The sequence below is a fragment of the Strongylocentrotus purpuratus genome, unplaced genomic scaffold, assembly GCF_000002235.5.
Source record: "Strongylocentrotus purpuratus isolate Spur 01 unplaced genomic scaffold, Spur_5.0 spur5_contig_810, whole genome shotgun sequence".
Taxonomy (NCBI): Eukaryota; Metazoa; Echinodermata; class Echinoidea; order Camarodonta; family Strongylocentrotidae; genus Strongylocentrotus; species Strongylocentrotus purpuratus.
This window is the reverse complement of record NW_022145514.1, coordinates 371,556-386,479: the sequence shown is the minus strand read 5'-3', so window position 1 is coordinate 386,479 and position 14,924 is coordinate 371,556. Positions and strand designations below refer to the sequence as shown.

Genomic DNA, 14,924 nt, shown 5'->3' with positions numbered 1-14,924 from the left:
TGCTTCAACAAATTAATTTGAATGTTCTAAAAAGTTTTAAAAGGCATTATCTTATGCCCACTAGTTGCTAAAAATTAAAGCATATTATTTGCTTTCTTAGCAGTCAGGAAATATAATGAATCGGGTGATTTTCCATGAAAGTATATCTAAATTGTGAAATGATGTATCACAAAACATGTTTATGCTTGCATTGCATTGCATGTTGTTCAAAACGGTCCATAGAATTAAAAGACACAACAACAACCACAAAAATGAAACACCTGAATACTATTTTTCTAAACATGAACACAAGACTCGCCCAAAATGCTGTTAATAAACATACGCTTTAATATGTCTTCCCAAAAGTGCTTTAAACATACGTTTTAATACGTCTTTATTTTCATATTGGTGATTGCAATACTATATGCCATTGCTTTGATAACATTCTATGTAAAAAGTGCATTTCAATATTACATTTCTAAGTGAAATGTTTTTGATTTTAATATTCTATACATGTTCCTTGCAGGTACAACCCATGAAAGCCAATTATAAGTCATGTATATTTTATATGTAGAATTGCAGTAGATAAACGATAATGGACTGAATTGGTTTTTAATCAAATGTAAGAGTTTGGTCAAAACCAAAACACACACACACGCACGCACAAGCATATTAGCACACCCATGGACAGAATTACGGTCAGACATATTCAAAGTCGCACGGCTCGGGGAGAGTTCGCTTTTTCTCTAGTCTCCGCTGAAACCATTTCTTGATCTCGGAAACAATGAACACCGATGACGTCAGCATCACCAACAGGCCAATATCTGTGAAGGAGAAAGAAAAGTATTTAATTTCAAAATTCATATTTCATTTATTTTTTTTTCCTTTTGCTTTCCACTATGCCTTATTTACATATGTATATTTATCATATGAATATTTTATTTATGACTGCTTATAATAACCCCTTTTTTCTGTGTAAATATGATTTTATGCGACTCTAAATGATGACAAATTTTATACATGTGTGATGGTGTATATGTATACCCTTATCACTCCCAGAAAGGGGAATCCCCTGTATAATGTAATAACACAATGAAATTAGGTGGGGGCTGTCCAGCAGATACAAATGTAGTCTAGGGGATAATTGTCCAAAGGGCAGTTGTATTTATAGGTCACTCTTGCAGAGAGCAGTTATCTAAGGTGGTAGGTCTCCGGGGGATTCCATGACATTTGCTCCGGCGACAATTGCTCCGCTGTAAATTTCATACACTAATCGAATGGCTAACTTCAACCCTGGATTCAACACTATACCCTACCCTAAACCTAACCCTAAACCTAACATAAAACCCTATTGAAACCCTAACCCTAACCCTACATCTTAGACGAAATAAAGCCCGGAGCAATTGTCGCAGGAGCAAATGTCGTGTCACCCTCCGGGGGTGGCATGTTATCTGAGAATCTGACTCACCGTGTACCGTCAATGCCTCTGTTTGGAATATCCTTTGTAGTGGAGGGAAATAGATGACCAGCAACTGACCCATGATTGACCCTCCGACTGCGTAGAGAAACATCCGGTTGGTCAAGAAACCAATGCTGAATATGCTCTTGGTCTGTGCCAAAAAAAGAAAGAAAGAGGCCAACAACTGCAATTAAAGTACTTGTTGAAAATTCAATTCAATTGAATTCAAAATGAAAATTTCTTTAGATGCTTATACAGAAATTTGATAAAAAAACAACTACAACAGTATGAACTCTCTTACATGATTATAAAACTGAATGTATTTCATTGAAAACTGCTCATGTAAAGACAACTCAAGCAAGATTCAAATGAGGTCCTGAAAGCTTATCTGTACTAGTTTATAGGAGGGATTAGAGCATCCTGCAAGGTCACTGACAGGTGGTTATCTCATCAACTCAGCTCTCAATTAACATAAGGGAAAGAGGATCATGGGAGACCAATGGTCACCGATTAGACATTGTTTTCTATATAGAGGGAGCAAGTAGCTACAAGTAGGAAAGTGTGGCTTTAAGTAAAGGTTACTTAAGAAAAGGTTTCAATAAGAATAACAGTTCAAGGGAAACAAAAAATATGGTCCTTCTTGACAGGTAGTCTGTCTACAGAGTGAGTCAAAAAAAAGTTTACACCTAGACAATTGCTAATTATTTTAAAAATCATCTATGAACAGTAAATTATTATACATCTTATGAAAGAGTGTTTTATCCCAAATCATTTGGTACCACTTTTGTGTGGTATGTGTTCACGCTTGGATGAACACGAGGCATTGTTTGCGAGAGTGCAAAAATCGACTTGCACCAAAGTTGCTTATTGTGATGTTTGAATAAAACAATTTGGATTTGGGTATTAATTCGGTCTTTGCAGATCCAAATAACATCCCTAACAAAATTAATCATGCCACACACGTCAAATATCAAATATCAACGAACATTTGTGCGCATGTGTGTGGGTGGTGTGACTTTGCCCTTTGCAAAAAGCATATGCAATGCATTTCATTTAATACATTTAACTCATTCTCTCACTCCACTAATCCCAACATAATACATACTGTACGCATCACTTTGGCGCAAGTCGATTTTTGCACTTTCGCAAACAATGCCTCGTGTTCATCCAAGCGTGAACACTTACATCACAAAAATGATACCATATGATTTGGGATAAAACACTCTTTCATAAGATGTATAATAATTTGCTGTTCATAGATGAATTTTAAAATAATTAGCAATTTTCTAGGTGTAAACTTTTTTTTGACTCACACGGTATATCGGAAGTCTCCATTAAAGGCAGGTTCAATTGTACAATACACGAACGTGTATTAACATTTCCGAAAAATTACTTTGCAAGAGCTGAAATTTGAATTTGATTTATCATTTAATTGCCAGATTAAGACTCAAATATGCTCCTTCATTACAATCGATACACACTTGTTTTTTTAAATCCAGCATAGAAAAAAAAATGGCATTAGCAAATGTTGCCCTTGGAATAGAAGGGGTTAAACAGCCCATTCTTGGCATTTATTTTGAATTGTAAAACCCTGAAGATTTCTGACTGACCTGTGATCGACTGCTGAGGGCGTTGAACATGTCAAAGAAGACAAAGCAGGTGAAGGTCATGGTGGTGTCCCGAGGTGTGATGATATTGTCTTGCATCTATTGGTAGGGAAAAAAAGGCCCAATCATGTATTAACTCATAACTACTGTTTAACTTGAGACAGCGTTTTTTTAACTGGGTGCCGCAAGACATCGCTAGGGGTGCCGCGAAAGAAATTTAGTTATATACTAAAATAATTTTAGAAATACATCCATTTTGTGAAAATCGTAAGAGTGTTAAGGTATAACATTTGAAAGATAATGAGTGTCTTTCTTTCTTCGTCGCTTCACTCTCTCGCAACATTTAGAAAGAAACAGGATCATTTCAGGCAATGATAAAAATGTCAATAAATGTATTTTTAGCTCGCTCTTTGCAAACTTGACTTAGAGACAAATGTGGCTGTATGTGTTAAAATGGTACTTGACGGGTGTCAGAGTAATGCAAAATGGATATTCTGTGATCAATTTGGGATTGGGTGACGCAAAGCTAATCATTTCAAGGTGCCATGACTAATAAAAGGTTGAAAAACGCTGTTGTATACTAATACACAAAAAATTACTTTGCAAAGAGAAAATTACTACAATAACTTCTTTTATTTGAGTGTAAGACACAATGATATTGATAAGTGAACTATCTGTTAATAATGAGCTGTGGTTCAAATTCATCCCTCTTCAAAAGATCCATAGAGTCCCAATGACAATGATGGTAGCAGACATACTGATATTGATATAAAGTGAGCTATCTTTCCATACATTAATCAATGGGACAAACCTTACCTCTCTCCAGAAGACCCATAGAGTACCAGCTACAATGATAGTCGCAGACATGATGACATTCATAAGCAGTGACCTGGTGATCATGGGGTCGCGCACCTGACGAGGGGGTTTACGGATAACGTCCTTATCTACAGGTTCTACTCCAAGACTGATAAAGGAAACAAAGTAAAAGACATGTATTATCAATGTTTACAATTTCATCACATTTTCAATCAAACAGTCAACCTTTGGTAGACACCAGGGACCCATTTCACAAAGCCTTTTTTCAATGACAAATGACAAAATTCAGTGACAAATCTGCTGATAACCAATCAGAAGCAAGGATTTCAGTAGCTTATAACAAAAACTGTCATTTGTCACTGATGACAAGTTTTGTGAAACGCCCCCCTGGAAGGAATGACTGAATACAAATCCCAAGGCCTAACAGCTAGGAAATACATGAAATATCTCTAGCAAAATATTCTGACCACTACTGTGAGCTAAATGTTTACTTAACCAGTTTACAACTGAATTCTGTGATTATTATAGGCTTACCGGTAATACAGAAACTATCCGGTACCCTAATAATACACAGACAATTGCATTTCTATGGAGTTACAGAGAAAGAGACAAAGGACATTAGTGACCTCACCTTTGATCTCACTAAAAAATAAATGAAGTGAACTTTAAGAAAGAGGACACTGAACGTTCTCATCGACTGCCACAAAGAATACAGTTATTGTGAAGCCGTTCAGCAAGAAGCAACAAATAGAATGCTCCCATACAACATGACCGACCAAAACCTGATGTCATTGTAAATTTGTGTCTCACCAGATGCAGAGACTAGTCGTGAAGAGTTGCGAAGTGAAAGTCACAAAAATACGAATCAAAGAGGACCTCACTAAAGTCAAACACTAATTTACTATCAAAGGCACAGAAATGTGGAAAGACCTGCATTGTCATAAAATAACTGAATTCTCAGCCTTTTCCAAACAAATCAAACAGTTATTCACAAGCAAAAGTCAGAGGTTGGTCGATAACTTCTGTGCTTTAAAAGTACAATGACACTACCTTTAGCATAAGAGACAACTTAACAAACATTTTCTTTACAACATTAAAATTCAATAGATTGGTACATTAAACGTGTATTTAGAATATTCAATCATCAAGATGAAAATTGAATTTTAAAAGAAAATCTCTGCCTAACATGAATTAAAGCCTCTTGCATCTAGGAGCAAAATGAAGTTTGTTTTGTTACCTTTGTGCCGGTGGTCCATCCATGATGATGTTAATCCATAGGATCTGCATGGCATTCAATGGATTGGGAAAACTTAGCATGGTGGACAAGGCAATCAGGGTCAGAGCAGCAATACTCCTGCAAATATCAAAGAATAATCATACAAAAAGATTGACATGTCAATAATGAAATTACAAAAAGAAAAATATATAAATAAAGAATTTACATGATGTGACTGTATTTCAAATATGACCTGGGGGTGTTTCACAAAGACTACGATCGACTTTAAGTTGGACTTAAATATGACAGGCCATTCATGCCACCGTTTGCTCTCACCGTTTACTAGCATTGGTCTCTCAAGGGACGTACAAATCATGGTCACAAATCTACAGAATTTACCTTTTTTGATAGTTTACTATTAAAGAAAAAAATATTATCTAAAGATCAAAATTGAGAGACCAATGGTGACAGCAACCAGTGGCACGAATGGCCTGCCATAGTTAAGTCTAACTTAAAGTCGATCTTAGTCTTTGTGAAACACCCCCCAGGACATAATAATAATCGATAATCGTTGTCATTATTATGAACCGACGAATCCACATTGATACGTATGACGGATTTGTTGGTTCATTAAACCGCCTACAAATTATTCAACAAGATTGGTAAGACAGACAACCCCCACACATATATACTACATCATCAATGGGGGGATAGAGGCACAAAAGCTTAAAAGTTTCAAGATAACACTTTGAAAATCAAAGATACATAGCCATAAGTGCAAAAATATTGAAGTAGTGACAAGTATACATAATTAATGTTTGTGAATCTTATTTTTAGTTGTAGGAACCTATGGATATTGAACAAGGTACATTAAATCTGATGTACAGTATCAAAAGTCACATATGAAATGCCTTTTGAAACAAGTTGTCACAAATAAAACATGGTCTTTGGACATTAATTGCAATGGATTAAGAGATTAGAATGACAAAAATCTGGAAAATAATCTTGTTGCAAAGCTCAAATCACTCACGTGCTGAGCTGAAATCGAACAAAATTCTTGATATTGTAGAAGATGGCCTTGCCCTCCTCAATGGCCGACAAGATGGTGGTAAAGTCATCATCAACAAGGATCATGTCAGCTGCTTCCTTGCTCACGTCTGTCCCTGTTATCCCCATGGCGATGCCGATATCTGCTGTCTTGAGCGCTACTGCATCATTCACACCATCACCCGTCATTCCAACCACAGCCCCAGTGGCTTGCAACGCCTGTTTGGAGAGGTGAATTTAGTGCTCCATGAAGGTTTTGGGGTGGGAAATATCACACATACTCGGATATTTAATGTTAAAGCCCCACTGCACTACTTATAGCTACTTGCTCCCTTTATATAGCAAACAATGCCTAATCGGTGCCTGTTGGTCCCCCACAATCCTCTTTTTCTTATGTTAATTGAGAGCTGATTTGATGAGATAACCACCTGTCAGTGACCTTGCAGGGAGGTCTAATCTCTACTGGCCAAACAAGTACAGACGGGCTTCAAGGCACGCTGTAAATTGAGAAGTTCATCTTTTCTTAATATCTGAAACTGAGCATTTTAATACCTAATCCTTGATAGCTGCAGATTGATCAGTCAAATCTTATGAATTAATAAGAAAATATTAATGACAAAATAATTAACAATTAGTGAATATAATTCATTGTGTTTAGCACTACTGCAAATGCTTTTATGAAACATTATTACTTCAAGCACCTACCTTGACAATTTTCAGTTTGTGTCTTGGGCTGGCTCTGTAGAAGATTGTAACCTGAATGAAAAAGGAAAAAAAATCAAAAGACAATAACTACATGAGAGAGAAAGAGGGAGAGAGACAAAGACATAGACAGAGAAAAGAACAACGATGGCTAGTCTAATGCAACAAGATCTTGTTGCATAAGTCTAGCCATACGTCAATCTGAAATCAAATGAAACTTCTCCTTGGTAAGCCTATCAACCACTGCAAGGAATGAATACTATACATACTCAGAGGAAACATCAATATACGGGGGAGGGGTGGGGGAGGGGTGGTGGGGGGGGGGGGGGGTTAGGATGAGAACTAGAAAGCTCATGCATACCTGATTTATCATCTTGGTTAGTTCAATGAAATTCATGTCTTCAACTTCTTCACCAGACAGCGATGTAGAACCTTTGGCATATAGACCCAGTCTGCTACCTGGGACATGAAGAATCAAAACAAACAGGTGTACATTCCCCTGACAGCTGGAGCTCCAAAAGAAATTGAGTGATTTAAGTTGGGTGTTTAGGGCTGGTGTTAGTGTTTAATAAACACTAACACCAGCCCTAACCAACAAAATGGAAATCAGCTGGTGTTAAGGCTTTGACCTCTGAATATCGTCAACTTCAGGTAGCTAAGTGTTATTGATTTTGCAAAGTTGTCGTCTGCTGAACCGACCTTTGTGGCCGGTGTTAATATTTTACGTACACATGTCCTATTCACTAACACTAGCCCCTAGGAATTAAGCAAATGTTGATTTCCAGTTCGGTGTTAGTGTTAAGCTATCGATATTGATATAGCTATCATGCTCTTGATTTCATCAGCAAATTTTTAGCTCGATATAAGAGCTCTTGACTGCTCTAAATACTAACACTAACACCCAACTTGAAATCACTCATTGGGTAGTCTTCCATTTTAGTGAAACCTGTCTATAAAGACCTCTCAAGGGAGACAAGAAAAGTGGTCTCTATAGGCAGGTGGTCTTTATGTACCGGTTCCTTTATTACAGTTTTCAATGAGAAACAGACTTCAAGGGAAACGTAAAATGTGGTCTTTATAGACAGGTGGTTAATATAACAGGTTAGACTGTACATAAAACCAGAAGATCCTCTTATCTCCAAAGAATTATTAGCTCATTAATTGAGTGACTCCTCTCGCTAATCAAATCTAGGACTGCTAGTTAATTATAATAAACATTTTAACAACACCTGTGGTATGAAAATGAAAGTATAACAATCCTTGCTTGTGACATCTTGTGATTCAGATAAACTTTAACTCTTCACCAGGCAGTGCTCAGATCTCAAAAATAAGAATAACTAACCTCTTTAATATGCTTGTATTGAAATAACTATTCTCATTTACTTGACATTTCAATAATAATAAATAATAATAATATTCCGCTTTTATATAGCAATTAATACATCGATGATGTCTCTTAGCGCTTTACAGATATATTATCACCCCGGTCATCGGATTTAGGCTTGCCGCACACAATGTATACACATTCTCCACTTCCTGGGGAGCATATACATGTATATAAATCAAACTGGGCCTTACCAACAGCAATTGCCGTCTCAGCCGAGTCTCCTGTAACCATCTTGAGTGCAACCCCAGAGCTGAGTAGTGTATCGATGGCCTCCCTTACACCAGGACGAGGTGGGTCTAAGATACCCACCATACCCAGGTAAGTCATGTTCTCCGTTCCTGGCCCAACAGCCATGCCAAGAACTGAGATGGAAAGTTAACGCAAAGAGTGTGGTGTGTTTATAAAAAGAAGCACGACTATCGACTAGGAATGGTGAGAATGGATATATGAGCTTTAGCATTCTTTTTGTACATATATGTGTTTGTATATTATAATAGAAAAGACACAACATATGAAATTAATTGCTGTAGAAATGCCCTCATAGTCAAATACAGAAAAATACTAGAAAAAGAAAAGTTTTTTTAAACATGTCAAAGATTTCATATTGTTGTAGTTGTTTTTTCATCAGTACGATAATGTTCATTTATTACTATTTGATTATTCAGCCACCTCACACAAACTTTATACACAAAATCGAATTCTAAAACAGTTTTTTTATAATGCAATTGCATGCACAGTGTCCATGTTTAGATGATGAAGGGAAATTCAATTTTCGCATAAGATTACATGCAGCAGAAAAGGAGAGCTTGTGAGTTCCATGAGAGATGTTAGATTAGATAAGGTAAAACGTTGTAAGAAAAAACACAATCAAATGTGATTAAGTCTATATTGGTACGAAATGAAAAGATGACATAGAATCTGAATAATTTCTTTTGATATGCCTTCAAAAGAAACAAACAACATCATCGACCAGACAGTGAGATGCATGTGTATATGAATTCTGACCTCTGACTGACCTCTGACTAACCTCTGACAAATTGATTCTCTTTTCATTTACCTGACAAACATTCTCAATGACTCACCTCTAAGTCCAGCCACGCCCATCTGACGGCCTTCCTCTTTAATCTCCTCAATCTTTTGCTTGTTGAGAGGCTCCGATCTGTCCTCGACATTGTAAGTCCGACATTTCGACAGAACCCGCTCCAGGGCCCCCTTCACAAAATAGATCTCCTCATTGCTTGGCAACAGGTTAGGGGCGGGGTCATGAGGTCGACAGCGGACAGCCATCCACTTGGTTTCTGAACTGAATGGGATTTCAGACAGCCTGGTGTATCGACTCCTAGAATGATGGAGTTGCATCTAAGGAATGAAAAAAAAAGAATTAAAAAACTTTTTGATGTTTCATGTTAAATGCTCTGAACAAAGAGTATGCAGAGTTACAATATAAAGATACAGAAAAGGAAATAAAAAGTTCAATTGATTATCATTTTCACAGTCTGTTTTATACACTTCTTCAAGTTCAAGTTTTGATTGCAAGTAACGCCTGGTTAGAATGCTCCCTAGGTAGTGTAGATTGTGCACACATTGTGTTGGGGTGAGTATTGAATCCATTGACAAGGGTAATATTATATCTGTAAAGCGCTTAGAGACATTTGTATTAAGCGCTATATAAAAGCGGAATATTATTATTATTATCATTATATTATAACACCTATAATTTAAAATTGTCATTTTATTTCTCTAAGAATTCTCCACTTACTTTCATGGCCAAGGCAAGAAGGGCTCCCTCTGTTGGCTGTCCATATAAAACATTGTCACGGATCTCAGAATTGTTGCATACGCATGAGGCCTGTCAAGAGAGAAATGGGAAAATATGAGAAAATTGTCATGAATAACAATCAACTACTTTTCACTGAATAATATCACTTCGGGTAGCAGGAAATACTTGTTTATAACAATGATAGGATAATATTACAATGCTGTCTGTGGATGCTTGATTTTGTTGAATGATTGGTGAACGAAGCTTTGAGCTTTGAGCAACATATCTACTTTTAAAGCCTGAATACACTGTATGTGTGAAGTACTACATGGAGTGATTTAAAATTCATATTTCGTTGAGAGTTGATTCTTTTCTTATGGAAACTTTGACTGGACTGTTTTTTTTTCCATGGCAGTACAATATCTTTTTCAGATGTCAAAGAGAACTAAACAAATTATACCCTTTATACAATACGTTCAGCTTTTTTCTTACTACCTACATGTATGTTCTATGTGGATGTGGTTGGTTACTTTTTTAATTTTGTATTTAGGTGGTTTAATTATATAAACATCTATAACATAGAAAATACAAAGAGGCATTTTATTTAAAAGGCATATAAAATCTGTTTCAAACCTACCTCTACTACTCTAGCTATGGAGGGAGACTGGTAACCCAGTATATGCATATCATCAACTACTACCATCCCATCTCCATTGTACCCAACACCAGTCACCTGTACAGGACAAGAGAGATGAGATGGGGTTAAATACAGTCTCATAGCTCCTCTGTCAAGAATCATGTGAATTGAAGTGGACTGACTTTCTTCAAAATCACCAAACCCATCATCAGTATTCGTTTACAAGATCAAATACTTAACCCTACGTTAACTGGGGGGGGGGTCAATTTGACCCCCCCCTGTAGAAATTTCGCGACTACTCCGAAACCGCGACAGATATAAAATTTTCCTTTCATGACTTTTTACTTTTGAGTCTTACGCATCTTTTAAAACGATTTTTTTGAAAATCGGACCTACGGTTACAAGGTCACGTGACCTTTTGTCTTTGCATGTCAGCCCGAAAATCGCTCATTTTCGTGATTTGTGTACAAAACATATGTAAAAGTCATTTTTCCTAAAAATAGATAAAACATTGGTTATTCAGTCTTGTTTAAAGTTTAGATGTTTGTTTTGGGGTCAAAATAGTTCAATTGTAGTTATAAATGAAATAAAACAACAAAAACAATAAAATACATAAGTTAAAAAAAACAATGAAATACATAAGAAATTATAAAAACAAGAGATAACATAAGGAATAACCTGGCTCTTCCAATTTTTTGTGTTGTATTATTATTCCAAATGGTCTAATAAATATATGTAGTGAAAAAGAATACGTAAACATGAATAATCTATGATTTATGGGCAGAAATGTGAATTTGATGACCTTATTTGCATAAATTACCATAAATATGCAAATGAGTGAATTTTTCAAAAATTTGAAATTACCATAGTATTCTATACACTTCACTTGACATGCATGCAAATTTTCGCGGCGATCGGCGGTGAAACGGCCGAGATCTTAGGGGGGGGGTCAAATTGACCCCCCCCCAGTAAAAACCTGGTCTGAAATAGCCCAGTTAAAATAGGGTTAAAATAGTATCGACATTCTCATATTATATACAAGCAAATTACAAAATATAATTTGTTTAAAGAAAAGAAAAAAAAAAGAAGAAAACATCAATCAATCATGTATTACTGAAACAATCTTGAGTGACAATCCTATAATAAAACATAACTGACATTTTCCTTCTTATTGTATCAAAGAACTGAAAGAGAATGCAGAACTACACTACAACATAAAACTTATCTACAAAAAAAATCATCCACAACATTTCTGTTACCTGTACATGTATATGTCATTTAGATTACATACTTGCTTGTGTAAATTTCACACAAGTATATCCTGGGTGCCGGTAATATATAATCAAGAGTAAATAATTTGCCCTGTTACCTATATCTCTATTAAACCAGGCTGAAGGTCAATGATGCACTCATATTTTAATGTACAAACTTGTATATAAATTGAAATATAGTGACATTTCTAAAATGAATACAGAGAAACAGGAATGGACATTAATGACAAGTCATATTTATTCTTTTATCAATAATCAAGTTACCCTATTCAATTTTGTTCTCATATCCCACATCTCAGGAAAGAACCTGCACTTTGCATGAACAACATTACTGGATACTGATGATTTAAGAACATAATTAAGAGGGCAACAAACTTTGCTATGATATTCTATTTATTTTCATCTCCCTGTTATAAACTCTCTGGAATAAGTTCTTTGCTATCATAAAGTCTATGCTCTGTTAAAGTTGACATATTCAAGTTGTAAAGAAAAATCCATGTATATGGATATTTGATATTGTATTACTTTGAAACCAGTGGAAACCAAATTTCCTAATATGAATAATGAATTATTATACTTAACCTTATACTTATACTTATTTTTGAAAGTGCAAAAGTTGTAAAAAAACAACATAACATACATAAATTTGATAAAGAAGTAAGATTACCTCAGCTCGGATGCCATCCGAAGTGTGGATGCTTAGAGCTGTCATCTCATTCTTGGTCAGGGTTCCAGTCTTATCGGAACAAATAACATTTACACAACCTGTGCAAAAAAAGTATAAGTTAATGAAAATGAATATAAATTCGAAAAATGTCTAAAATTTGATTTTGTGAATACAATGGTAGGTCTGCTATTTTATTTCCTCTAAATGTCCTTTTCCTTGTATGTAGTCACTCAACAAGACATCAGACAGAATGAACCGATGATTTTTAGGCTCAATTCGGAACATCGTGTCATCACGTCCGGTCAGGTGGTCACGTTACACATCCTTCCTTGAAATGAAAATCGATGATTGTGTGAAGATGCAGGTTAAGAACACGACCTTTTGTAGACTTTTTTGTAGGCTTTGCTAAAAGTGTTGGGTGAACCGGACCAGACCATTTGAAGATGTGAGGGGATTATTTCACAAAAATTACCCCAGACATTTCATGAATAAAGGAGCATGTTTTCAAAAAAGGTCAGGTAATACGACCATCCGACCCAACGGAATGACCCGATGATTCCAAGTAAACTGATTTTTATATTGATGAACTCACCTAATGTTTCTACAATGGGTAGCTTCTTGACTATTGCACTACGTTTGGCCATCCTCATCACTCCAAGAGCAAGGGTTACCGTGACGACAATGGGTAGGCCTTCTGGAATGGCTGCTACTGCCAGACTATGGAAAATAAAAAACAAAGTGTAGAAATAAGCTTACTGAAAGATTGATGTGTATCCTATATTGATATATCAATACCATTTTTCATATATTAAAACAGTCAGTATAATATGAACCAATAACAGAGCTCAACTATCAGAAACGTTAGCTATGTATTGTATAAACCTTTGAAATGCAAATTTGGAATCAAATGTGTGTATAAGTGCAATTATTGTTATTGTAACTAAATTAAGAATTTATATTAATCTATGTACATGTATAAATTCAGGTTTTGAAATTGATCATGCATGGAAAAAGACATTCGGACGTGGAAAATAAAAAGAACAGAGAGAAAAAGACAGATTTTTCTCTGTTTTCCCCGAAACTATTCTTGTTTTGAAGAAGAATCCAGAAAAATGGCATCTCTGCCATTAGAAGATCTATGATTTTCTGAATAGACGGGGGCACCAGCCAAAACAATATTTGAAAAAACAAATAACAAAGAGTAATGTTTTCATTTAAATTAGTTCAATTTTTTTCTCAAAAAGGGAGGGGGGCTCTCTCCATTTGTATTTCATGTATGATTAAGGTATTTCAGATTGTGCAGATTGTATAGTGGTACCTATATACACACACCATGGTTTTCTAATCTCCAGCTACTTACCTTACACCAATGGTGAACATATCCAGCAGTTTTCTGTTTTGTAACCATCCCAAGAACATGATAAAACCTATGATACAGAAGGAGTAGAAAGACAGCTGTTTTCCAAGACTATCCATGCTCTTCTGTAATGGTGTCTTAGGTGCCTATAAGGGGAAACAAAAATAAAAAGAGAAATGAATCACCAAAGGATATTAAAAGCATGAAACAAACTAAGAGTTCTATGGTTGATAAAATTGATATGAAATAATATAGAAGGAGTAGAAGGATTGCTGTGTGCATAGACTATCCATGCTCTTTGCAAGAATTACTTAAGAGGATTACAAAGTAAGAAACAAAAATAATCTCTTACATTAGGAATATTTCAAGTGAAATATAGAATACAACTTATAGAGTACAACTTAACGCAAGTAAGGTATGTCAAAATCAAGTTTTCTTTATCCAAATAAGCTTGCTGTACAGAAAGACAAGACCAATCACTATACTTCTATGTCCAATGTTTGTGAAAGAATGAAGATCTCCAGTGTTGGAAAATGAGTGGAAATGTACTAAATACATTCGTGCAGCAGTAACATATTATTTGCTATTCATAAATGAAATGTTATTCCACTGTACACATAAGTATGTTACTGTGCTTTAAAAAAATATATATTAAAGAATGATGCAAGAGATATTTGCCAGAAGAAACCTATGTTCACAAGATTGGCTTTAATTCATTCCATTGAGTTTTTAAATAAATTGTTGGCAAAAAATGTCACCCAGTGTTTGCTTTTCTTGGTTGTGTAGCATATGTAACATTTAAAAAAGAAGGGGGGGAAAAAAAAATCCATTTTGTCCTAGCCTCAAAATGTAAACCATGTTAGAATGTATTAAATTGATGAATCATTTAAATGGTTTGTGGACTAGTTACCAGAAATATATCTATAGGTAATTAATCTGCAATTTCTGGATATTTCTCAGGTAAACTGTGCAAATACTGATAATTTGTATGATGGTAGGTTATCTGTTCGGAGGCTCAAC

General features: G+C 35.5%; 1 protein-coding gene across 1 annotated transcript in view; it reads right to left on the bottom strand.

Moving 5' to 3' along the window:
• Positions 1-205: 205 nt before the first annotated feature.
• LOC115920964 (calcium-transporting ATPase type 2C member 1-like) overlaps positions 206-14,924 on the bottom strand; it is a 32,148-nt gene continuing 17,429 nt past the window's right edge. Inside the window, 15 exon segments of the mRNA XM_030977792.1 lie at positions 206-803; positions 1,448-1,589; positions 3,049-3,144; positions 3,862-4,009; positions 5,099-5,215; positions 6,108-6,343; positions 6,830-6,880; positions 7,188-7,285; positions 8,405-8,575; positions 9,296-9,572; positions 9,973-10,062; positions 10,610-10,705; positions 12,548-12,645; positions 13,140-13,264; positions 13,908-14,050. Of these exon segments, the coding sequence (XP_030833652.1) occupies positions 679-803; positions 1,448-1,589; positions 3,049-3,144; positions 3,862-4,009; positions 5,099-5,215; positions 6,108-6,343; positions 6,830-6,880; positions 7,188-7,285; positions 8,405-8,575; positions 9,296-9,572; positions 9,973-10,062; positions 10,610-10,705; positions 12,548-12,645; positions 13,140-13,264; positions 13,908-14,050 (2,013 nt within the window). The 3' untranslated portion in view covers positions 206-678.